This window comes from Hippoglossus hippoglossus, chromosome 20 (assembly GCF_009819705.1).
Source record: "Hippoglossus hippoglossus isolate fHipHip1 chromosome 20, fHipHip1.pri, whole genome shotgun sequence".
Lineage (NCBI taxonomy): Eukaryota > Metazoa > Chordata > Actinopteri > Pleuronectiformes > Pleuronectidae > Hippoglossus > Hippoglossus hippoglossus.
In genome coordinates this window covers 3689578-3716981 of record NC_047170.1, presented here as the reverse complement: position 1 = coordinate 3716981, position 27404 = coordinate 3689578, and the positions used below count along the sequence as shown (strand labels likewise).

The window sequence follows — 27404 nt, the reverse complement described above, 5'->3', positions numbered from 1 at the left end:
CGTGTGGCTACTCTCCATTACACTTTGGCTCCGGTGAGAAGATACTTTTTTAGAAGGTTACTGCCAGAACAAGGAAAGAAAGGGAGTGAATATTATGATATTTTCTAAATTGAGTGTTACTAAGTCAGTAAGTTTGGACTTTTTGAGTGTAACTGTAACACAATCAATTGCACTTGATTGTGTTATTTTGACCCTACACACCCATCGACAACATGTTGTCCAATTAACATGTTGATGGGCGATTAGGATCAAAAAGTCAGAATTGTTGAGGAAAAAGAGATCCTGCACACTTTGTAAATCACGTACCCACTTTATTAGAGAGTTACTGCACATTTAAATGTATTTTTGAGCTGTAAACTAAATTTAATGACTGTTCACTGATGGAATATATTAGTGCTGGTTTTAAAAATCACATTTAGTACATTTATATTTGTATAAATCCACATTTATAGCTCATAACACCACCCAGTGTTTCAAACCATCTTGGCCCTTTCAGGGACATGCTCATTCAGGACGTCTCTACTTCATGACAAGACGTCACATCAGCAGACTTCAGTCAGGCAAATAAAAAATAAAAAGTCTTAAACGGATAGTTCACCTAAAGATAAAAAGTCACTCATCTACTCACTACTATGCCGATGGAGGGGTGGGTTATGTTATCTTTTTTTACATTTAAAGAATTGGTCACCATCTACTTCAGTTGTATTGGATTTGGCTGCAACGCTGTTTAACCCCTGAAACTCCGGAAAAGTTTCGTGGACTCACCCCTCCATCGGCATAGTGGTGAGTAGATGAGGGAATTTAAATTTTGGGGTGAACTATCCCTTTAACGGCCCTCAGTTAAAATGTGACAGTGAGTCGGAATCGGGATCTGATCATTCATTCCATCATGCAAAGAAAACAGAGCTTGTCGTGTGCAGGGTTTCACGTGTTCACTGAAATACCTTCTACGTTAAAATGCTCAATACACTGGACCAGGTTTGATGAGAATTTAGAAAGTCTCCATCCATCCATGTTGAGAGCAGATTCAACTGCAGATTCTAAAATCACAGCACTCCCTGTTTTTTCTGAGGAGGTGCAGGGGAGCGTTGTCTTCTGTGGCCATGAGACACCTTTAACAAATCGTATGTCACATTATCTCTTTGTTTTATTTGTTTTAATTTACACAATATTAAGTCTTCATAAAAAATTGGATTGACCATGAAAAGTAAAATACTCATTCTAAATAAAAATGATTTACACCAGAGGTTATTAAAGGGGAAATGAACCCCACCCACTGTTGATCAGTTTTATAGATGACCGATTGATTTTATGGATTTTATTTTTGTTCGAACTAAGTGATCTTCATCAGATAAAATCATACATGACTTCTTTGGTTCAACCTAAACATTTTAAGGAAAAATTATAAAATGAGTCAGAATTCTGAGAAACCAGGGCCAAATCCAAATTATGACAAAAAGCAAAACAAAACCAGAACTGTAATGACAAAACTTTTCAAAATGTTTTAGATCATATTAATTACAAAAGATTTTATGAATACACTTATATTTCACGAACTCATTCTACATGTTATCAATCTTAGTATTTTGTGAACTGACATACTGACGGTTTATACATATGACAGATTATATACAATATATACATATTTTTTATGTCTGTTATTTTTACTATCTGTCCCTCGTCTAGTCTTTCATACATATGCCAGACTCAGTGGAAACTTAAAGCAGAGGACACACGAGACACCTCAGAACACACACACACACACACACACACACACACACACACACACACACACACACACACACACACACACACACACACACACACACACACACACACACACACACACACACACACACACACACACACACACACACACACACACACACTGCAGGAACATACAGAGGAAGCTGAATGTAATCTCTCTCTCAGCGTGGCCCGCCGCGAGCAGCCTTGCTCAGCACTCGCTCCACCTCGTGCTTCTTAATCAAAACTGGCACTGTGGCAATTACCTAATTAGACATCAATTAATCCACACCCTTCAGGTCCGCGGCCGCGTCTGACCTGCGGAGCAACGACAGAAACGCCTTCGAAGAAACGGAGGAATCCCATTAATGGAGGCCCGAGCCGCAGAGGTGGTGCTGCATTCGAGAGAAACCTCCAGAAATATACTGCAATTCATTTCCTAATTAACAGGTAGAGATATAATTGATTGAGATGTGAAAGCTTAATCACTCAATTCAATAAGCAGGATATCAGTGTTGAGTAGATTAATTCAATTATGTAATTAAAGCCGAGGGAGAGGTGAAGCTTTAGAGTAGATTGAAGGTTAAATCGCAGACTCGCTGTTCCTTCTGTCGTCTCGGGCCAACACACACACACACACACACACACACGCACACACACACACACACACACACACACACACACACACACACACACACACACACACACACACACACACACACACACACACACACACACACACACAGAGAGAGAACACACTGACGAGTCCCACATTTAGTTTGTCTTTTTTATTAGACATAGCAATTTCACAAACAGCAGTTAGCCTGATAATTACATTCAAATGTGCAGCTGACCATGCGCAAACACTCCAGATACACCTCCAAACAAAAGTAACAGTCCATCATCGTGTGTTTGTTTTCTCATGTTTTCATTCCAAAATCTAAAGAAAATCATCGTTCACTGGTTCACCATCAAGGCATACACACTTCAGTCACTAGAACACATTTTAACAACTATTTTCTGTCACTGTACATAAGCTCTGAAAGCTTCTTAAAGGCTCTTCTCATTCTAACACCCACACACTCGCGTACGTCAACCTTCTGACATATTCTCGTCCCCGATTCCCTTCTCTGAATACTCTTTAATATTAGCAACGGTGAGGAGAGGGGTCGCTACGAGTCGGACACAGTTCATGTGAAATGGTGAACGCGGCCGCCATCGTTTCCCAGTAACACCATGGTTTCAGTTGTTTCCCACCACCACAGGACGCCAACACTGAGGTTTCATTAAAAGAGCACGCACGACGACCCCCGGGCAGTTAAACGGAAACTTGACCAAAAGCACGTTAAGACTACACGACACACAGTTTGTACAAAGTGGCAAAGACGAGGATGCTTCTGCTCAGGTTTTATTCCATTTAGGTTAATTCACTCACACACACACACACACACACACACACACACACACACACACACACACAAACACACAAATGGAGGCTCTGTTCTCCGTCATTCAAGTCATGGGACGCTCGTGTCACAGGGTCAATGGTTAACACTGGTTGAAAAGGGGAAGTAGAGGTGAGGGGGGAGGGGTCGATGGTGTCACTAAAGGTTGTGGGGGACACGATCTGTAACTCCAGTTCATCCAAGTGCCAAAACACAGTCCGTTTACATAACACTGATTTATTTTTCCCCACCTGATCCGAAACCACGGTGGGTTCACACACACGTAACAGACAAAAAGCTCCACGACACATGAGACGCATCCATCTCAGATCCATCTCCACGGGCGCGAGGAGGTCAGCACGTTGCTGCAGTGACCCGCTGCAGTCCGGTTGAAGGAGCGCCACCGGCCCCAGTATGAAGTTCTGAATTACTGGCCTCAGGGATCCAGTGTACGCCAAAAAACACCTGAATACTCAAATCCACCAAATCACACGGACGTTCCACACGTCACCACGTCACGGCATCGCTGCTCGCAGCGGCTGCAAGGATCGGGTGAAATTTGTTCACCGTTATTTTTTTTTCTTTATATTCATCTCCAGAACTCCTGTAAGTGCAACACCTTTGTAAATTGTCCCGTCAGTGAGTGTAAATTTGATCATTTTCTCCCGACTTGCTTGGTCCACATCGTTGTTCAGTTCAGCCACAGAAAAGAGGGAATAAAGGAAAAGAAGTCACTGTTTGAAGAAGCAGCCCAGCATCCTCTCCTGAGCGGGGACGCCTCTACCTCCCGAAGATGCTCTCGTACTCGAGCAGTATGAGCTCCACTATCTGGTTCTGGTAGACCATGTGGACCGCGATGTTGCCCGTCTCCGTCTCGGGCCGGAGCAGCGTGGGTCCGAACACGATGGCCACGCTCGGGGTGGTCATGCGGTTGGCCTCTCCGTGGTCAATCACCCTGGGGGGCGGGGGTAGGAACACAAGAGGAGATTTAGAGATGGAACATGTCGTGATTGGTTTTAGGCGAGAGCAGCTTCAGGGTTTCATTTTTTAAATAATAATAAAACGTAAAAGCAACATTTGGGTGTTTATACACATCTGTAGGGCTTTCCGCGGAGCGCTGAGGCGAGCCTCACGACACAAGCTGTAACTGTACCCAACGCTCCAGGCAAGAGCATAATAGCATTTTAAATAGAATCTACATCCTTGCATGCAGATGCACAAAACAATAACATATTCATAGAGGGGAGGGAGAAAAAGCTGATTAAATCCACCCGCTGATATATGTACACTTCCATACACTGAGCGTCATGCTATAAATTTCCTCAAGAAACACCACTTCATAGGTGCTGAATTACAGCAAACACGGTGCCATATAAATGCAAATTGGAAAACCCAGGCAAATGTCATTGTGAACATATGATATTGCCGCTGGCTCCAGTGGGCTACGAATGCACGTTAAACCTGGCTGTGGTCTGTGTTTGCCCACAGGCGGATCAGTGCGAGGAAAGGTAAACACGCAGAGCAGAAACCCTGCACGGGAGTCAAACAGGAGTCGGAATGAATGCAGTCGTCCGCACTGCCATTTATGATCTGTGCACATGAAACTCATTTAAGTCGGTGTAGGGAAAGAGTTGATGTCAGCAGCCGGGCATGTTGTTGAGGAGCAGCAGACACAGGTAGAGTAAGAGGAGCAGTTTAGTGTCTTGAGAATCTAAACGTGAGCTGATCAAACGCTGCTGTAGAATTCATGTGTTAGTGGTTACAGCACATCTACACCAGTTGTTGTTTCTCATCGCCAACAGCGTCACGTTGTCTTTCCAAGTTGACATCTTCTCCAGCGTCTTTTACGCGTAGGACACCTCTTTTTCAGGCTGAGATATTTGGATTCTTTTTTGGTTTGTCTGTCACGTGTTAGACACGTCATCAACAGACTCTGGATAATCTCCTGCTGGATCGTCACATGGGCTCATTCCAACATTCCTGCCAAGTAAAGACTCAGGCGATTGTCCGCAGCAACAAACTCAGACTTTTGTTTTCTCTCGTTCAGCCCCTACGAATAATGTTTTTGTGTTTTGCCCTAAATACTTTATTCTATTTTGTTTTCTTTGATATTTTACTTGGCTGATAGTTTTGTTATCTGTTCTTCTTTAGTGATCAGATGGATGCGTTGACTGATCAGACAATATTATTAAATGATATCATTGCACAGTTTAAAGATTTGACGCATATTTGACAGTGGTCTCAGACCTGTGGACCCCCCTCTATATTTATATAGACTAAGTTTTCTGGCATCAAGAAAAAAAAATGTAGTGCCCATTTTAACTGTTTTTTTTAAATGTTTCATATCTGTATAAATAAATATTAAAATAATTTAAATAAATAGAAGACTTGCATCAGGACACGAATAGAGAAGTGTTCAGTTCCAACTTAAAATGTTTTAAAAATTCGATGACACACACACTTCTGAGTCTGTGATCTAAAGTATTGAGTTGAAGCTCCTCTCATAACTTAACTCCTCCAAACAAATGATGTAACCAGGATACAATATTTTATTATTAGTTAATAATAACTTAATAATATCTATGACTGAAGGAATGAGTGTGTGTGCTCTTACCTGCGCAGGTGTTCGAAGAGGTTTTGCATTGTGTCGTGGTTTGGTTTTGGCAAGTTCTTGATCAAGTCTTTGATTGAATTCACTCTCTGTTTGTAGTCGGAACATTCTGAGGCAGAGAAACACAGCAGGTCAGCGAAAGCACGTGGACAGAGCTCCATCTAGTGGCCAAATTAGGAACTCAAATCATGCCGCTGTGAGCATTATTTTAATGTGTATCTTAATCATTTAATGCCTCGTCACAGTGTTCTACGAATAACAGTGAATCACGTTACTCACTGATGGCCTCAACAAAGTCTTCGAAGGATCCGTATGTGAAGAGCGGCTCAGGAAGCTCCCTGAAGAACATCTTGAGAGCTCCGGTGGTGACGTGGATGTCTTCCCACTTACTGTCGTCCAGATCCACCGTCTCATCTGATGGACGGGGGGAGACAAGCAGAGACGACAAGGTTTCAGTACAACAAGCCCCCTGACAGGGGACACATGGAGGTGGTGCTGGCGGTGGGATTGAAAGTTGAACCGTACCGTGATTCACAGCAAAGCGAAGCTTCTGTATCACTGCCAGGTTCCCACTGACTCTGTACAAGCCGTCAACATTGAGACCTGCAGGACGAGAGTGATGGAACAGAGTTTTAATGAGAGGAAATGATGAAACAAACAGTTGACTGATCAAACACTTTACATTCTTCTGTTGCACATGAACACACGACTGACACCACAGTTCTGCACCAGTTCTCTCTACTCTACGTTTTATGGAATATGTGCAAAGACTTAATAAAATAACCTGCAACACTATATACATATCTAAGGGTATATCTAAGGTACTGTGTGTTTTAGATAAATCCCAAAGAACACTGTACAAACTAAACACATGGAACCAAAGCATAAGGAGACACAGCACTGAATGGGGGAAATAACAGTCAGCAGTCAGACGATGTTACCGACTGTGTCTGCTTTCAGTTATTGTGCAGAATCAGCCAAAAACAGCCACTGATAAGAGCTGACATGAGCCCACATGTCTGAACCAATGGAAAAAAATACAGGCAAAGGTCAACCACAGATCAATAAGCATAACTATCTACAGAGGAAGACCGTGAGACACTGTCGAAAGTTAAGATCATCATGGATGTTTCAGGGGTTTGACTTGATTTGTACCTTTGATGTAAACTGGTTCACATTCAGCTGAAAATTATGTAACCGGGCTGAAAGGTTTAATAAATATAGTTTGGACCCCACTGATGATGAGACCTTAACCTTACAGCAGTCCTAACTGTTTTAGATTTGTCCTTAAATGAACATCTACAGAGTAAAGTTACGGCTGAAGCTTAATTACTGAGTTTAGTCTGAGTCACTGCTGTAATGTCACTGCATTATGAGGCGCATGTGATTGGTTACAGTCATACATTTAGATGACAGTTAAACGATGATCAAATAAAATGAATATATTTAAAAAGTGATTCATGATGGGACAGAAGTCAACTTGGGGCCAAATTTGAGATCCTATATAACAGTAGACAGTAAATAAAGCCATAAAAAAAAAATATATATCATATATACTGTCCTAAATTAAACCTCAAATTCAGGTCTTTTGAACAGAAGAATGTGCAGCTGTATATTCATTTAGAAAAACTGCGGCCATGACTTTTCCCTCATCATTACGAACACAGTTTTTGAATGACAGTCAGATAAAAAATGAAATGGATGTAGTCAGACAGCTGCTGCTCATACCCGTGTTCTCCACATGGTCGATGCACATTTTAACAAAGTTGGGCACTGATGTGTTCTCCCGCTGGCACAGGCTGGTCAGACTGCAGCCAAACACCTGATCTGTGAATTGGCAAAAACACTTTGTTGGTCTAAAATTACAATTTTCAAACAGTGACACGTATTCACATGCGTCTGAATCCTGTCTGGATACCTTTGATGTATCCTTTGTCTCTGACGGCCTGATATGTGGGTCGACGCGTGAGGAACTTCTTGAGCTTCAACCTGGTTTTCTTCTGGTCTGATGAGTCCATGCTCATAGAGGTCTTCATCACTGAGGGAACACACAGAGGATATGAGGGGAATTCTTTCAGACACTGACAGTAAACAGAGTTATGTTGGAGAGACACATCCATATTACAACATTTTCATTTTAAACCCAAATGATCTCTGGCCACACAGCGTTTTAGCTCCATAGTAATAATCCCCGTCCATATTAAAACATCTGAAAACAGATGTCACGTGATCATTTACGTTCATGTGTGTGCAGTTTGTCTTCTCTGCGATTGGTTACCTACTTACAGAAAACATTAAGTAGCTACATGAAACAACAATTGTGAAAAGTAAGAGCAGGGATTTGTTTTCTTGAAAGGACGACGAGGTGAAACTGTGACTGACATCGTTCAGATTGCTTTGCCTTCACCACTGGTAGTCGAGTCGTGACTGATCAGTACCAGTCAGGAAAAGGATGCGGGTGATAGCACGATCATTTCAAAACGTCTTTGTCCTTGCCCATCCAAAATTAAAATGCAACCCCGGAGTTTAAAAATGCAGCAGCAGAGTTTTCTAACTAAAATGTGGCCTGTAGTGTATGCATCTGTTTTAGGGGCAGGAAAACTGTGGACGGCTGCGTAAACGTAGCTCCAGTGATGCGTTTAAAAGTAAAACGTAGCGTGGATGTGGTCTTGTGTTGTGGCAGTGTGAGGGACTCGCACCTCTGTTCTTCTTAGACTCCCGGTGGTCTTTCTCCTTGTCCTGTTTCTCAGTTCCAGGAGACTCAGGCATGTCCTCCTCAATGGCTTCATCTGACTCCCAGGCCTGGACAGGATGAGACACACGAGTGTTTTGTTTCAGAGACTTCACTCAGTTAGTCTGATTTGAGCTCACGTAGCACCAGGTAGGAAAACAACATCTGTATTAAATCATGGGAACATCATAGACTGTAGCTGAGTCTTTTCAGGTGTTTCTCCAATCAAGTTATTTTGTTATTCTCGATTGAGCCAAAGAAATGTAACTGAATTATTGCAGATAAAACACAGATCTACTCTGTGTCATCTCAAGATTTTGGTAAAGTCAACATGCAAGTGAAAATAAACACAAGGGTCCCCTCACATGTGTGTTGATGGTCTCTGTCAGGGCCCGGAACCAGTCATTGATCACGCTGTCGATCTCGGACTGGATCAGCAGCTCTGTCCCCTGACGGGTCTTCAGCTGGGAGAGGACAGGCCAGCATTACTCCATCTCATTCATCAAAATGGCCACTTTAAACAGTAAAGGTTGATCTAAACGTGACAGCAAGTACCTCGATGACATGCTTCTTGCTGGACTTGTCCTTGGACGCCCAGTCCACAGACCCTCCTCGCAGATCGACGGTAAACTCGGGCTTGGATTGGTTGCTGCCAAACTTCTGGAATCAAGGCAAAACAGCATGAGGGTCCATTGTGCAAGACAGATATTATTTAACAAAGGCACGTTTTCAGGCAGACTTTCAGGAATCGAATCACGTTAAACACAAGAAATCAGTTTCATTTCAATCCTTTGTTATCAAACTTTAAAAGCACAGAAACTGAATCTACTGCAACAAACTTACATGTTACTTATCTAACAAGAAAAAAGTTAGAAGTTGTTATTGTCACACACATATTAATCAACAGGTTAGATTATTTTCAGACTTTTGGACATAAAACTGAAGCCATTCAATGACTCAAATTCTGTGATTTTTGCCAGAATAATATCATGTGATGAAAACGAAAATGAAAATATGAATGGTAAAATGATGACTGATAATTGTTGGTTATGTTTTTATCAGCATTTGTTTGATATTTAGCAGGATTACACAAAAACTACAGGGCAGATTACCACAGAACTCGGTGGAAGGATGTGGTATAGATCAGGAAAGAACCCATAACATTTTGGTGAGGATCAGCGGATGGATCCAGGAATTTTCTGTGTTTCTTTTCTTTAATATGCAAGATAGGGTGTTAGCCTAGGTGGAGAGATATTCACTGTCTGGGTACCCTGCTAGTTGTTTAATGTCATCAAAAGTGCAACTGACTGCAGGAGGGAATGCTGACTTCAGATCAGCCTCAAAACTGAATTTTAGGAAAATCGAAATTGACATGTTTGCAACACACAACACAGAGGGAAGTGTGCCAGTGGCCTGGGTGGTAAAAATACTGACCATGGACCAAACTGTCCACAGTTTGAGTTTGGGTCTTGGTAAATGTCATTTCCCATCTTTCTCACCATGATATCCCTCCAATACAAACTCTCTAATAAAGGTATTAAACACAAAGACCCCATATTTATGCTTGCATGCTGGTTGGCTGTTTATATCCTGTAGACGGTCTGAGTCCACCTGATGAATCAATGTCCTACATTCACTCAGTTACGGTTTCTACCAAATCCAGAGGGTAATATCTGTCCTTTTAGCTGCTAAATGTGTAACTGTGTTCACCAGCTGGGGTCTAATCGTGTCTCTTTGCTATTTGGTGCTGGGGAGGAAGCATACAGTGGTTTTATCACATCTGTTTTGAAACTGCAAGGAGCTGCCTGCTGTGGAAACATTGGGCTGAAAGACGCTGGGGTGGAGGGATAGAGCTGAGGAGAACAGCAGAGTCTGGAGATAAATCTGAACCTTTTTTAGATTATCAATCAAATTTATACACAGTCATTTTAAGTATTGATTAGTGCGGCTAAATCAGGCTTCACACACACACACACACACACATCAGTGTTCCAGTCAGTCAGAGCAGGCTTGGGTGAACGAATGAGAAACAGGCGGGAGCAACAACACATGCAGAGAGACAGAGAGGACATACAGCGGCAGCCTGCACAGGCCTACAGTTCACATAGGAGACAGCAGGACGGGGCTTGACTGAGCGCTTCCAGTTGCTAAGGAGAGTGAGGAGCAGCTCTGGGATGGAGCCACTGCGGTAGTAGGACTTCAGAGAGGAGGAGAAGGGAGGAGAGGGAAGAGGTGGAGGAGAAGGGAGAGGACGAGAGGACAGTACGAAAAGAGAGGAGAGGAGAGGAGAGGAGAGGAGAGAGAGAAGGAGGAGGAGGAGAGGAATCAGGAGAGGAGAAGGAGGAGATATGAGAGAAAAAAATCAGAGGATGACAAACAGCACAGTGGGCAATGACGACAGGTGACCATGTAGAAATAAGGAAGAGAGAAATAACAGAGAAGAAACTTTCTCTCGGGGGCTGATGGGGTACCTACCCAGCTCGTGCTGCCCCCCTGACCCTTGGCAAAGAGCAGAGAGTGACCCTGCAGCACTGTCCATGATGACGTCCAGTTCTTCCTGTTGGTCACAATAAAAAAAAAACTGTCAATATGAGTCTTAGGTTTTTAGAAAATCCTCTAAAGTTCATCTGACCTTTTGAAAAATTTAAATTTCTACCTGACTTTCTTTCCATTTTCTGTGATTTTGGTGACATTGAGGACGCCACACTTCTCTGAGGGCTGAGGAGGAAGACACATGTGGATGAGAACCTGCTGGAACACATGCACTTAAACACACACGCTGAAGCTTGAGAAGCAAGTGGGCAGAGCTGGAGGTTGGACGTGGCTGCGCAGCTTGAAGTTATGACCTAATATCACCAGCAGAGGGCACTGTACAACTGGAGCAAAGTGCTGACTGCTGCGTGTGAGCCGGTTGAAATATTACATCGCTCCTAATGTCCGCTGACAAGTGATCATTTTTTTTTATCTAGAACGGACAGATAATTAACCTTAGCATACAATTTACAAAAAATGTATATTCGTATTTATAACTCAGCTAATTTATTTTATTAAGAAATTCTTGCTGCTCTTTTACGCAGGAGTCATTTCATAAAGTAACTTGATCCCACACTTGTACTAACAAATTTATCTTCAACTATAATCTTCATATCACAAGATATTTATCATGTGGGAATCTTATCTCAAGATAAAGAAATATCACCTTGCGAGACTTATAAGTATAGATTTTGCTGTTGTCTTAGATGTGATGCTGTTAGCTGTGGAATGTAGCATGCAGTCAATGACAGAAACCAAATGAAAAAGTTAAGAAGACGAGGGATGAGAGCTGTTGTATTTGGATGCAGGTGGAAGCCGGGTGATGAAGATGGGTGCAGTGCAGTGCAAGCTGGGATACTAACGGTTGAGGGGTGTTTAGGAGATGAGGGGCAGGAGTCAGAATCTGGAGAACTCTGCTTGGGCACCGGAGCACACTCCTACCGATAAGAGGCACAACATGATGAGTTCCTAATAACCAGCAGCTGACTACAAGTAACATGGAGACGGTCAGTGTGATGGTGGTGAGGAGAGGAGAGAGGATCAAGAGTCTACAGTGGAATCACAGGGTTGAGCTCGATGTTAGTTCAGGTGAGTGAGATATAAAGATTGAGGTAAAGGCAGGTTAAGATTTCAGTTGTGAAAAACATGCTTTAGAGCTTCTGAGGAAAATGTGTTGTTTCGGAGAAGGAGATTCATTCCAAGATGCTGATTTCCCCCTGTTTATCTGCAGCTTTGAGTACAATCAATACATGGATTTGATCATTTCCTGATGATTTCGCCTACACAGCGTATTTAACGCAGTGTTTTACTGGACAAGCGGACAACGAATCAAAACGGATCATCTGCTGATATGAGGAGAGAGGGCACATGAGACTTGGATACCAACTTTATCTCTGTAAAGAGAGAGACGGAATCTCCTCCTCTCAGAAGAGAAATGCCAGAGTTTGAATGAGAGCTGCAACAAAACCACCAAATAGTCAACCTCCAAAACCTTTTAAAGCACCTCATAAACTCACAGATTGTCATTGAGATGTATCAATCTTAGTTCAAACTTTCTCCGGACCATCTTTCTTTCTTTCTTTCTTTCGTTCTTGAATTTTTTCTTTCTTGAATTCATTATTTCATTTTGTTTAAATTGAATATGAAAATGGGAAAACATGACTGTATGGTTGAAAAGAACATCGTATTATAATCAAACCATCCATTCATGTTTTAATACATTTTGTTATTACAGTCACATGACGCAAAATGTATCTGTAAATAAAGAATCTTCTAATCTTGTTTAGGTAATTTATATTATCCTTATTCCTACTTGCTTGTACTCTGGTAATTATTGTCTTGAATCAATAAATCACTGGTATGTAAACTACAACCGTAGGCCAATTGAATTAACAAATTAAAGGTTTGAGGGAAGTCTAAGAGAACATAGCGTTTCTTTAGTATCGAACTGTAATTGCATTACTTAAAAAAAACAATCAAAACAATTGCACAATTTATTAAATGGTTTGTTTCAAGGGCACAAAATCTGTAAAATAGTTGTTTATTCTGTGAAGCAGAAAGACAAGTTTGGATTATGTAAAGTGTTTTTGACTTGACACTCAGATTTGCTTTGAAACGGTCTATTCTTTTACTTGATAATGTCTTTTTGTGACCCCGTCAGCATGATGAGATAATCAACATAAGGGCTTTGTGTATGTTGTAAATGGTTTACCTTACGATGAACTGGCAGGAAGTAGAGAAAACTTAAATTACAGCCTCAAAATGCATTTTTGTTTAAAATGTGTTCCACCATCTTAATCAACACACAAACAACCAGATTTTCTATAGAATAATTCTTCACCTTTTGTGAAGACACCCAAATACAGACAGATTTAGCCATTTAAAGTGTTTCCTTTGTTGAGCTTGAAATGTAATTAGAACTCAGGGATTAGACTCACTGCAAATAGGACAGGTAACAGACAGATAGCTTGTCAGACCAATCAAACCAAAAAGTCGTTGTGACCACGGCACTTCTCAGAGTCTTTACAATGTCCTACCTTGTCGTTGAGGTCTAACACATAGGTGCTGTGTCGCCACTTGGTGAGGACGATGGGCTCCTGCTGCTTCCTCTCCAGACTGCGACTCTTGGGAACCTCGCCAGACTGAGGGGAGACGTTGTACTGCAGAGACAGAGAGGAGAGCTAAAGCTGGGCTGTCACACAGTCACTCTAACAGACTCCAAAGTGTCCTTTCCCTCCACATACCTCTCCTTTCACTGTCCACAGCACCATCGGACTCAAACTCCTCTTACAAACCCTGCCTAAAGTCACCAGTTAATGAACGCATCCATGTTCATACCACTGTCTGTTCACTCAGAATGGAGCGATCTATTCTGATCAGCCCTAAAGCCTCCAGATTACAGAGGGAAAGAGCCGGTAATAGTTTGTCAGCCAGAGTTCAGCACATACTTGGCTCCTGTGTGAACTTCTCAGACTCTCATCCATTTACATTAACAGGACTACACACCACGGGGAGGGGAAGTCACATTAAAGTCTGTTATTAGGCAGTGGCCGTGTTGGGTGATATAATATGAGAAGGAGATCATTTTACAGGGGATAGTGAAGATTTTGACATGATACTAGAAGTGTTGACAGGTAATATTCATATGATCTCTTACCTTGGGCAGCTCCCACTCTGACCTGGATCCGTCAGCGCTGTAGTAGTAAGGTCGGCCTTGTTCATCCACATGCTTTATCCACTGTCAACATAAACAGCAGTCAGCAAACAAAAGCAAAACATAACTCATATTTGACATGACGTCTGAAGTAGAGGGCAACTCTCTGAAGTACAATCAGAAACATGCTGCACCTTCTCCTGTGTGTATTCAGACACGTAGAGTGTGTGTCCGTGTTCGTCCAGCTCCTCAGACCAGCCTCTAGGGGGCGACCCGTACTGGCTGTCGGACTGACTGGAGTGGGTGCTGTGACAGTTTTCTTCTGAGGACAGCAGCTGTGGAGAACGGACAGGGAGGACGGACAGGGAGGACGGAACAGAGACAGAGAGCTTAGTGGTTAAAGATTTTAAATGAAACAATACAAAACCAAAACTGCACAAGAAGACATAAACCTGACAGATGAGATTCATCTTAACATGAACATCATAAAGAAGGATGCTGTCCAAGTTACAGACCATCTTGGACAATGTCCCACACCAACTCCATGACATGTTAAGCACAATAGTAATAAACAATTTCTCCCATCAGACACTGAGTCAATAGAATGGCCCTGTACTTTTCCTAATTTTATTCAACTTTTATGCATTGTGCGATAATTGTTTTAAACAAAACTTGTATTTCATAGTCTAACCTATAATATTTTCTGTTTCTATTTATTGTTATTGTCTTGGTCAGAACATATTTCTATTCTTTGCCAGGGCGACTGTAACAAAACCAAAATTAAAAACAGCCTGTTTACAGTGGTTCAGCCAAAATGTCCTCACAAAGACATCTGTATGCACACAGACACGCTATCTACATTTGGGCTTCGCATTGACCTTAACCAGGACCTCAGAAACAACATGTTGCCTCATTAGGACCAGGCCTTGGTCCATGAGGTCTACTGGTCCCAAAGATGTAACACAATGAGTGCATGCGCACGTACGCACGCACTCAATTATTTTCCAGTATTGTTATGTGGTGCAATATTAGCAGACAGATTAAATGATTGTATAACTGTGATGTGTCCATCTTGTTTCATTTGATTACAAATTCAATTTGAATTATAATCACATTGATACGACGATTAATTTTCTTTCGACTGACTCATAAATTCAGCAGTGATTACAATCCAATAATACTGGAGAGATAGAATTAGACGCCCTTAATCTCTCTCACATGATACTGCAACATACCAAAACACCACAAGGGGGCACTGTTAGATAGTAAGACAGGAGCTGACAGGAAACCATGACTTCCTATGAAAAGCTACTCTTGTTTTCCTTCCTTCAGCGGCAACAACACCATTTTAAAAGTCCTCAGAGATCCAGCACATGTTCACCACAGCCTGTTTATTGAACCCACACTGCCACACAGTCCATTTACTGACTGTTTCTGTCCTTTTGAACTGAGGATTCAGTTCAGCTATTCCTCACATTCAAACTAAATACCTGAATCCAGTGTTCCATCATGTGATCACACCTACTGTTTCCTGTGGGTCAAACACAACTGGAAAGTTGTGTTTCTGTGCCTGTTTTGTTATTTAGCAGCAGTTTAGGAGCCAACCAGGGCTTGTAAACACAAGTCACATGGTCTCGCAATTATTTGGACTTTTTATGACGTTCATAACTTGGAAGACAAAGACAAAGAGAACTTGGCTAAAACCTCCCTCACCTCACTATCCACCATGCCCTGGCTGTCCCCTCGCATACTGCTGCTGCTGCCGCTGGTGTCCCTGGTGCGGGGGGGCTTCCAGGTCCGCTCCCCACTGGCTCGGTTGTAGTAGAAATGCCTGCCGCTCAGGTCCTTGTGGGTCTCCCAGTCGCCCAGGATGTGAAGGGGTGAGCCGGAGGGGATGGGCGGCAGGCTGGACTGCGAGATCTTCAGCTCCTGGAGGTTGGTGTAGACCGGAGAGTCGGCCCGGCCCGGACCTGTAGGTGAAGTTGTCTGGAGGAGGAAGAGAAGAAGGGAGAGAGCTGCTCAGATCTGATTGACAACTCAATTCTGGATTTTATTTTTCATCGGAACATTGTACAGTTTCCCGTTTATCAGTTGCCATCACTGACTTATAGATAATAGATAAGTTATAGATATTCCAGGAATTCCATACAAAGGAGCCCTGAAAACAATCCAGAGTCCGCTGAGATGCCCAGTTCGGCACATCCTGGATTGAACCATGGAATGTAACAGGCTGAGCTGTTTGTTGCAGTAAAGTTAAAATCATAAACACACACATTCAGCTGGAAAGACCCAGATCTGAGGCACATTATCCCAACATCTACTGGGTATGAAGGTGAAGTAGTAGAGCATCTCTGACAGTTTGCATGGACAGAATGCAGCTTCTGATCCAATCGATGACCATGTGGTTTGCAGACACCTCTAAACTGCATCAGTTCAATTTTAATGAGGTGCTTAAACCAGATGGAACTTAGTTATGTTGAATTAATAGGTTTTTACATCATTTATCGGTCCCCTAAAAGTCCAGAAGCAACTGCTATGAACAGAAAGGGTGTTAGCATGCAAGCTATATTTATATAAGACATGAAAACTTAATTTAGCAAGAGCTAAACAAGAAGAAATGGAAAGATATAATACAGAACATTTGTACTACATTTGCAGGAAAACCTACACATGATGCACAGCAAAGACAAGTTAAAAGATAATAGAAGAGGACATCAGACCATAGAAGAAAATGAATACAACTTAAATTAGGCTGTTAAAGTCAGCGTCAATGTTTCAAACACGTTTCTACCAGAAAGCCTGTCCTGGTTTTCTGTGAGCCATTAGATCATGTATTTTTTGAATTATTAAACTGTTCATTTTATCAATTTGTTGTTTTGCTAATTACGAAGCGCCAAGTGTCACATAAATAAAATGAAGTATTATTAATCATCTTAATGACAAATGTGGTCCCACGGAGCTGACTCACACACAGTTCAATCAGTCTTTTTAAGTCTTTGAAAACTTGGCAGCATCTGAAGGTCACTGCACAAAAGCCAGAAGGCTATGTTTCCATGGCTACAGCTCAGAGCGTTTAAAGCAGCCCTGAATGCTTCTGTAAAATATTTTGGGTTTTGGAACAGTGCTGCGTCTCTGAGCCTGATGCCAGCTTTGTGTCTCTCTAGAAAAGATCCGGCAGCAAACGTTCTGTAAAAGACAGAGCGGATAAAGGTCCAAACAGAAAAGAATTAGACATCAGAGACCGTGCCAGCACCAGACCCTCCCTCTGTTTGTTACAGGTGAGGAATGTGGGGGGGAGGCGTGCTTCAGTCAGAGGGTTTGGACTGTGTTCAGGACACAGATGGGACTTCCTGCCGCTCTTGGAATAACAGGAGTATTTTTCACAGAAATCATTATTTAATATCCTGCGCACAGAGAAAAGGTTTCAGAGGCGTCCTGCTGTTTTCAGTTAGATTTACCCGCTGCTTCCCTGTTTCAGTCCAACACATATAATGCTCGAGCATGGAGGCAAACCACTGAGAGATGATGGTTTTGCTGAACTCAGGTTCAGATTTATCAGTCGCCACCAGGTTGGAGCCAGCATGCTGCAGTTTTAATTGGGTTTTTAGGGAATAACGCAGTAGTGATGAAGATGACTGAGAGCGGTCTGAGAGTGAGGCTGGGGTCAAATTCATTTAGATTCAAAACCAAACTGCATCCGGTGGAGCGATAATTAACAAGCTTTAACGTGCTCTCTGACAGAGACTGATCCAAAACATTCTCCTGCTGTCTCCCCTTTCCTTCAGTCATTTAACACTTATTTAAGAGTGTGTTCACAGACTGTTACTGTGCACAAGAACAGGTCCATGTCCCAGTCATTTCACGACATGTTGTTAGTGCTGCCTGTGTAGGGAACATGTTTATAAATCTATTTGTACTTTGATGGTGCTGCACAGGGGACTGCACGAGACAGGTTTATGAAAGATAAGTAAAAACTGAAGCAGCAGAGGTTGATACATCCTTCATTTTTTGGTTCATGCTCCAAGAGCCCCAGGTAGGACACCTCCCATGATGCACCAGAGTGTTAGTTTGTCCTTTAGACTTGATAAAAATTCCTCACGAAGCAAAGGACACATTACGCAGCCGTTTAAACACTGGTATTCCAAGTGCATAACATTTGCAACATTTTTGGAAAAGCATCCATTAAACTTCATAATTCTCCTTACTGTGCATTTACAGCAGAAAAATAGACTTGCTAGTGTAGAGTAACAAACTATGTCAGAAAGACACTGTTTCTAAATTAACACACACATTATCAACTGAAAAATATGCCAATACTGATATATCAGTGACCGGCCTAGTATATTGCACCAATTAACAAACTAGAATAGCAATCTGTAGCGTGACTACCTCCGCCAAGGCCCAACAGTCCCCATTTAAATCCACTAGATCAAGATCTTTACTTGGATCCAAACCAACTTATTAATATCAGTCCCATAAACATGTAATTTTGTTCATCAAGATCCACAAATTCCTCTCTGAGAAAAAATTACTAATGTTGAAAAAACTCACAATGTTATAAAAATGTTTGTGGTAATCGGTTCTGTAGTTATTTAATAAACAAGATTACACAAAAGCTAACAAAAAAATGGACAGGGGGGAGAACAAAGCCTCCTTGGCAGATGTAATGAGCAGTACCTTTAAAATATAAAGAAAATACAGAATAAAAAGGACTAACTGCTCCTTAAAACCAAGCAAAAAAACTCAAAATAGAAGTGATGCAAAAATAAACTGCTCTGCATCAGAATGAAAAGCCTAGTACAATGTGTGAAGCCTTAACACATGCCTGGAATAGCAGAGCCACTTTTCTAAATGTTTCACAGAACCCTACATCAAGTGTTTTACTGGCACACTGCAGCCACATTGTACCTGCAGCTTTCAGACAAGGCAAACTTTAGTTAGGAAATCTCAATGCTACCTGGAATCCAATTTAACAGTTTTCAAAAGAGAACAAAACTGGCTGGAAAGTTGTGAGTTTGAGGAAACCAACAGTTACAGCACATGAAATCCATCTGTGTTGGCAAAGCAGACACCCTGTTCTATAACAATCTAAGCATGGACACGGTGCTGACACGGTCAAAATAACACTGATCACTTTTTTTGGTAGTAAAATCCAGTTATTTTCCATCTCATTTCAGCTCCACTATCTGTCGTGTCACCTTGTTTCCGGGGCTGCACACAAACACCTCGTCGTCATCCTCTCTGGCTCTCTGGCTACCTCGGAATATACTTAATGCACGATGCATGGCGATGCACCGCGGGCATCAAGTGTGATGGGACGCATGCAGGCTTTACCTCCAAAACACACACACACACACACACACAGACACACAAACGCTCACACTCCCTTTTTCCTCTCTGCTCTTCTATGTGTGTGTAACGATCCAGTTGAAGGCAGGAGGTAATTTGAGACTGAGGAGAAAGGGAACAGGATCTTTCTGCCCCACAAACACACAAACACATCTGACACAACAGGAAACGGTAGAGAAAAAGTCACAGCTTCCTCTATCGGAGCATGTTTGAGTCAAACTGGGCACTGACAGACGGATAAACTGGCAGTTCACGTCTTCACCACAGGCCAGGCTCTATATTTAACCTGACTGTGACAATCTGACTGTTTGTGTGTGTGTGTGTCGGGGAAAGATAATATCCCTGATCAGTGCTGTGTGACGGCCTCGTCCTGCGCTCCTCTTTCATCTGAACAAATGAGGAGACGACCAACAGGGTGTTAGCAAGGGTGCTCATTTTCTAGGGCAAGAAAAGACATCGAGACATGAAGAAAAGGCGAGGAGACGAGGAAGGGGTGTAGTAGGAAATAAGGAACAACAAAAAAGTAGAAAGTTACATACTGCCAGTTACATATTTTTAGATTGTCTACTTCAGTTTTTACTCAGGCATTTTGTAATAGGTGTTGTAATGCAGACAATATCTTTCCACATACTTGGTTTGGACTGTTTTTATGAATTCTTGGTTATGTGGTTCATCACTATATTAAAACCTAAGCGTGACACAGACATCATATTGCAAAATAGCTTATGTGAGGCATGTCTGCATCAGTGCCTTGGTTGATTCTTTGAGGGTTTTTTTACTGAATTTTTGTACATTAGGCCCCAAGACTCTTTACAGAAGCGATAATTTTGCATTTTTCAATTTTATTTTCCGATGTGAAAAAGAAATGTTACTTTCATCTGTAAAAATTGTTGCTTTTTTCCAGGCAAATTTTCCCCAATTTTTTTTTTTATCTTTTGTTTTTGAACAAAGTCAAGCACATGACTTATGCTCAAGGGACACAGACATCACCAGATGTTTGTTTCTTCTCAGGTCCTCCCTCTGTGGCCTCTCTGTTGTGGGGCCTCTCTACCTTTACTCTGGTCTTCAGCGAGTTTAAGATCAGGTGACTGACAGTCAATGATGTTCCACCTCTTCCCCCTGACAAGCTTCTTTGGCTGCTTTTACATTTAGGCTCATTGTCCTGTAGAACGACTAGATTTATTTTAATGAATCTGATGCATTTGGCTGAATCCGTGCACAGACTCCTGTATCTCTCTGCTTTCATCCTGCTCCTTGTTTCAACAGTCAAATCATCAATAAATGCCAGTGTGCTCACAGCACTTTCCCATTTCAATGACTTTGATATGTTGATTTTTCTATCATAAGTTCAAATTACTTTTTTCCAGAACTGCTCCTGTTTCTGTTGTTGTGAACGGCAGCCTGTCATTCAGTTTTTTAGGTTCACCAGTGGTTTGCATCTTGTGGTGAATCCTGAAAATGAAACTTGTGCGCCTATATCCTGGGGAGCATCCTTGCCTTACTGTGCAGTCACACAAAAAATATTTTTACGTGCAAATGAATTGCCACTCATCCACAAGAGACCTGTGTTCGTCTGGTTTTTGGGGTTATTCATGACTGAACTTGTGAGCACAACACGGTAATGTTGTTCCAATCATAAGCTCACTTTTTTCATAATGATATTGTGTGTCAAGTGTTTTGTTTACGTCTTGATATGCTGCCCCCCAGTGGCCAAAAACAATCAGTTAATGCAGCTTGAAAGAAAAAGATCAGAACTACACTGAACCGTGATAAACATGAATCTAAGTAGTCTGTGATGGTCAAGACCTAATTTTGAATTTAATTAATACTTTATATCCTGGTACTTGTACTGTGATTGTGTTATGAAGTCTGAGGACATACAGAACATGTATCTGTTATTCCATTTATTGGAAATTGCAACTAATAGCATTACAGGTGTATATAATAATCTACATTTGGTCAATAATCAATATTCCTGGCCCATGCACTCAAATAACAAGTAGCATCATTAAAAATTTCCAATGACAAATTCGACATTTACGTCTGTGGTCAACGAAAGTGATTCTTCCCACAATGCACTTGTAATCTCAACGAGTGCCCGATTGTAAATCTCTCCTCACTGTATTTCCGTGGGCGGATTGTTGGCTAGTTAGAAGTCAATGAGATGTGACAGAGAGCTGGGAGGCAGGGGATCGAGACCCTGGGTCTCTGAAAGGTAATTAAAAATAGAAAGAACCTGAGGGGGCGGGAGGGATCGCTCACAGAGTCTGGGGGGAGGGAGGTGTAAATGAGGGATGGATGGAGAGAGTGAGAGCGAGAGGGAGGGAAGGAGTGAGGCGAGATGTGTTGTTGAATAAAGAACAGTCACAACAGCAACAGTTGTCATCTCTATGCACAGCCATGATAAATGAGTTTCAGACTGCAGGCCACTACAGCACAGAATCCCCACTAACTGCATTATGCATTCTGGAGAGTGTGGGCTCGCCCTGCATGGAAATGTGAGATTAATTCAAGTCAGTGGTCTCATGGAGAATGTGACGGCAGAGGGGAACAGACGCACACAGTAAACAGAAAAGATCCAATGAGAATTGGTTTGCTAATGGGGCCCAAGCACATTATGCTCAGCTACATGGAAAACATCTTAATGTGGCCTGTATATTCATCACCACGTTGGGAATCCCACAATGTTTCATACACCCCCTCCTCTTGTTCAGTCTATCCACCCTCCTGTCCCACTGTGGTTGTACATGTGCCTCACTGCGCGCTGTAAATTAAACCATAAATTATTCTGCGTGTAAAGAAGTGCAGGTCAGGGTGAGGGCAGCCAGGATTTGGGGCTGTAATTTGGCCCTACTTCCACTAGGTGTCTCCCTTGGGTTGGGAGGGAGCACGGGGGGAGCTGGTGAGTGGGTGGGAGTCTCCATCAAATGTATTTGGCCATGAGGAAAGTAGCGTGAGGGGGAGGGGTTTCACTTGGTGCACACATGGCAACCCACTCTGCAGCATCTCCATGCTGCATTTTAAAGTACTGTCAGTATCTGTGCAGCAGAATCTACTGAGCCACGCTGCACACACCCTGCACAGAGGCAGGTCAAATGCTTTATTATCATTTATTTTTAATGTTGGTCAGAGCTGTGATTCAGTCACCTTGCTGCAGCAGCTTCAGTAACTGCAGAGTCTCAATACTGCTGCTGCTTCTGCTGGTGGTGGTGCCAGGATAAAGAGAGAAAGTAGACAAAGAAAGTGGAGCACATTACATCAGGTCTCCAGACCTCACACTGGCAGCCGGTGCATCACTGGATACATAATATGACTGCTAGAACATAAATCACGAAAAAGCATTAGAGCAAAGATTTATTGCTGACCTGCTGATACAATATGAAACCGCCACACCTCTGAAAGGTTCAGTATCTTTGAAACACTAGGTCATAGATGTGTCGTGCTCTGTAACGTGTGCAAATCGGAACACAGGTGCACACACTGGAGAGTCTCTTCTTGAAGGAATTCATATGTGGTGCACAAATGAAAAGTGACAGGGCACGAGAGAGAAGCTCACACCCCATCACACCTTCACACACTGGACACGTGCTGCACAGCAAGGCTTTGAAGGAAAGGGGCCTCAGAAGCCATTAGGTCCTGTTCAGACAATGCAAACACGCAGCCCGCACATTCATCTGAATTCATCTACTCGTTAATGCAGCAATGATCCAGTAAAAAGCATAAAGCCATTTAGCATCAAAGGTTTTTGTCACAATGCTGTGACGTTTTGGTCCAGATGATTTTTTTCTGTATCAGTTTACCTCTGTATCGGCGCATACACTCCATGACGTAAATGTTGCCAAAACTACGACCATCTAGTGAAACAACCATCTATCCATCCCTCCCTCCCTCCTTCCCTCTATCCATCCATCTATCATTATGCTATAGGGGGGTTGAGCCAATCCAAGATGACATTGAATGGTACAGGTCAGTTCATCAGTCCATCACAGGGCCAACATACAGGGACAAACATAATAAAACAGTAGTGTTTTTGTTAAAACGGTTTACTATACGTGTGCACTATGTTGCCATTGAAATGCAATGCATTATACGGACGGGTGGCTATCCACCAAACTTAATCTAGCAATTACAGTGCGTCTTTATATTTATTTATTTTTTCATTCTTATTTGGCTTTGACAACTACCCTGTTATTAATTTCCCTTTGCATCTTTGTAATTCCTTTCAAAGATTAGATGCTTGTTTTGTTTGTGAAATACACTTGTCAGATCTGAAAACCTGATTTTATCTATGTACCTAATTTAAATCGACATAATAAATAAACAAGGAGAAATGTATGATTTCCTCGAACATCACAACAGCTTGATTGCTAGAGTCATTATTCAGTGTTTAGTTTAAAAGGTCTTTCTATCTTCCACTTCACACGGTGTCTTCATCAATGTCACACCTAAGAGCGTGTGTGCATTTCCCCGACAACCACATTGCATAATGTGATTGTGTAATTGAATTAGGAAAGGAACGAAGGTGGGGCGGAGGCTGGGTGGTGGCATAGTGACAGAGGGAGCTGCATCCGTGACCATGGTGACACCCAGCCAATCAGGCGGACACGCAGAGGAGAGTTTGAGGATAGGTCGCGGGGTGAGAGGGGTAAGGGTGGGGGGGTATAAGGGTGAGTCAATGCACACCAATGCATCAATCCACTGCTGCTCCCTGTGTTCTTTTGTCCTCAGTCCCCTCATCACACACACACACACACACACACACACACACACACACACACACACACACACACACACACACACACACACACACACACACACACACACACACACACACACACACACACACACACACACACACACACACACACACACACACACACACACCTGTCTCTCTGCCCCTATGGGCTCAGCCAACGCCCCACTGCCCCCTTCCATCACCCACTCCCTCGATCCTCCTGGAGGTATGATGCTGATGATGATGATGGTTGTGTCCATATGACCAGATTAACCTACATTTCCACCTCACTGGGCGCCAGTCAGACCAGATTCTCCCACTCCCCCATCATCACATTTGTGGCATTTCACAAACCAAAGCCCCCCGCTCCCTGTTCACGAGCAGACACTTTCATAGAGCAGAAAACATGGTACATACACACAAAACAAGAAAAGATGCTTAGAAACACACAACCACTGCACCTCACTTCTCTTAGCAACCACTTCCAGCTGCAGCCTTGCACTGCAGATCAGAAAGGCATTGGGTTAAAAAAGACCAGATACGCTGCTTGGAAAATGAAAAGACTGAATAGCAAGAGTGGGTGAAAAAAAAAATATGTTAATGGGATTCAAATATTGACTTCAGCCACCGATGCGACTGCACACATCCACAAGTCAGCAGAACACGGCCAGGGGGTTTGTGAGGGAACGAATAAATCCAAGAAACCTTGGGATGAAAGTGAGTCAGCATCTTTCCGCTCGTCGGGATGACGACAGCTACTTTCATTTCATGGATCAGAGGACTCGGCGAGGCTCACAACCTGAACGAGACGCGAGCAATTAACCTTTCGGTCCTGAGCTGATAGTGCTCAGCTAAAATGTCAGCTCGTGTCTGCGGAAATACAGCCTGTTTCTGATAAAGCTCTAGTAGGCTTGGTGGAGAATAACTGGTCCAGTATAGAAATTGCTGCTGACAAAGAAAAGGGCGTTTTAGCCCACTATTGTGTAATTGTGTAGAAAACAAGCTGCAATCGACAGATGATTGAGTTCTTGTGTCAATGAACATCATCTAATGCTTTTACAAGCTCAGAGGACTGCTCATTCAATACCTCCGTTTTCATATCTTCTGTGTGAGTAATAGAAGAGATTTGCTGCGCCGCGCACTGCCTCCCCAATCTGATTTTCCTCTTGAAATGTTAATGAGCGAGAAGGCGGATTTTGAGGACGGAGGAAGCCCGCAGCCATGTTCAGTCTCGTGTGCATATGGGGAGAGACGCTGTCGTTGGCCAAGTACCAGTCTGCAGCACTGGACCGCTCATTCTGCAGTACAAGTGTTTTAGTAAGCGAGCATCACTAGAGCGAGGGAATCAAACAATTCATATCTGGGACAACGCGCCCATGGTTATTTTATAGGCACCCAATAGATCACAGGGTTTGGCATCTATTTGGGGCTAAACTGGAGTTGGAGCGTGAAAGCAAACACTGACGGGCCAAAACCAGCTAGACATCTCCTTTTTCGTCCTGTTCGACTCTCCAAAGCCTATGGACACATTCCTGGAGTGTGTGTCTCAAATATCACCAGGTTAGTGAAGCACAGGAGCATGCAGCTGCTGGAGTGTGTGTACGTGAGGATACACACTTGCATGAGACAGAATTGAAGATAGTGTTTCTGCACATGCTGTTTACTAGTGTCAGCGTGCATGATTTGATTTGTACATCAAGCTGCTCGAGGCAGGGACGCACCACCTGTGTCCCTGCAGCACCTGGGCCTGCTTTGTCTCTGGTGCGTGCTCCATTGCTTTTTCATTTTTCCCATCAGATCTGTTCAGCCTGGTCACATCACAAAGTGGTACAGCGAAATGAATACTTATCATCTGCAACATATCTGGCTGTAGAAGCCTGGTGACAACGCGCGCAGGGCTAGCTGGTAAACTACTGTGGCTGGTGAGCTAATTGCTAATTTGGTAGCCAGCCTGGAAAGTGCTCCAGTGAAGCATCACTTTAATTTCTCTCTAAGGTCCTGTTTACTCCCACCTGTTGCGAGATTCTCGGGCGAGAACAAATCAACCTAATTAGTATGCAAGCAATCACAATTTGATTCGTTGTGCCAGTGGTTCTGCTTTGATTCATTATTACATTCACAGTGTTTTAACAGCAATTTATTCAACTTCATTACAACAGCACCTAATTTAACTAACAGGCAGTAGACTCAGCCTATAACCTACTGACCTCTTAAATGTTAACCCAAGGACTAATGTCGAATAAGAAATACAAAAATTGCAATATGTTTATTTAGTTCCCCATTAGGACCTGTATTGTAACAGTGGAACCTAAAATAATAATAAATAATCAATATATGATATAAAATAAATGATTCATTAATTGCCATATGTATCGAATCAGTTCCTAGGTGTTGCAATAGTATTGAATCTGTAAAGACTGCTGGCTATTGGTCAATCGCATGAATAGACAAGTTGAACTTGATGCAAAATATTTGCGTGTGTACTTTGCTCATTCAAGCAAATGCACTGATCACAATAATTCCATTGAAATAAACTGAATGTGTCACAAAATGTGACCATTTTAAAGGCTGTTGTAGTCAGAGTAGTCTGGGAGAGAGAGAGAGAGAGAGAGAGAAAAGGAGAATGTGGGTGAAAGACAAAGAGAATGCAGGGGCACATATGTATACTGCAGTGGGTCCTATATCTCCCTCTTCTGGGTCAAAGGCCCCAGATCCACACAGCAGGAGTGACTCCCAGACCCCCAGCAGTCTGTCCAGCCTGGGTGCTGTTCTCTCACCCCTCCTCCTCCTTCTTTTCATCCTGGGCCAAAATTGGACTCAGATACACTACTTTCTCTAAAGGCTGTGCTATAGCCAGCGTCTGTGTTCTACGATCAAAGTGCGAGACTAACAGTCAGACTTGTGGGACAGCATGTCAGAGCTGCAGTGCAATCTGTTACCCACACAACCATCCAATAAAAAAGGAAGAACAGGATGTGATGGATTCTGCGTGCGCGCCGAAGAGAGGAGACAGAGCGGGAAGGGGCCCAATAAATGAATTCTGGCTGCAAAAGTCAAATGACCTGCCAGCTCCCTGACAGCATCAATTTGTTCTGTTTAGT

At 42.6% G+C, this 27404-nt stretch overlaps 1 protein-coding gene across 11 annotated transcripts in view; it reads right to left on the bottom strand.

Moving 5' to 3' along the window:
* Nucleotides 1-3208: 3208 nt before the first annotated feature.
* arhgap12b (Rho GTPase activating protein 12b) overlaps nt 3209-27404 on the bottom strand; it is a 55584-nt gene continuing 31388 nt past the window's right edge. Inside the window, exons 1-19 of one of the 11 annotated variants that reach the window (XM_034572499.1) lie at nt 19418-19636; nt 15933-16205; nt 14414-14554; nt 14223-14303; nt 13603-13725; nt 12453-12521; nt 11929-12003; nt 11190-11251; nt 11009-11090; nt 10608-10730; nt 9089-9193; nt 8899-8997; nt 8502-8604; nt 7721-7840; nt 7531-7629; nt 6328-6405; nt 6082-6216; nt 5806-5911; nt 3972-4146 (exon numbers count right to left, since the gene is read on the bottom strand). In XM_034572499.1, coding sequence (XP_034428390.1) covers nt 3972-4146; nt 5806-5911; nt 6082-6216; nt 6328-6405; nt 7531-7629; nt 7721-7840; nt 8502-8604; nt 8899-8997; nt 9089-9193; nt 10608-10730; nt 11009-11090; nt 11190-11251; nt 11929-12003; nt 12453-12521; nt 13603-13725; nt 14223-14303; nt 14414-14554; nt 15933-16205; nt 19418-19504 — 2136 coding nt within the window. In that variant the 5' untranslated portion in view covers nt 19505-19636. Of the gene's footprint in view, nt 4147-5805; nt 5912-6081; nt 6217-6327; nt 6406-7530; nt 7630-7720; nt 7841-8501; nt 8605-8898; nt 8998-9088; nt 9194-10607; nt 10731-11008; nt 11091-11189; nt 11252-11928; nt 12004-12452; nt 12522-13602; nt 13726-14222; nt 14304-14413; nt 14555-15932; nt 16206-19417; nt 19637-27404 lie in introns of those variants that run through there. The other 10 variants (XM_034572490.1, XM_034572491.1, XM_034572492.1 and 7 more) reach the window with 10 other exon arrangements.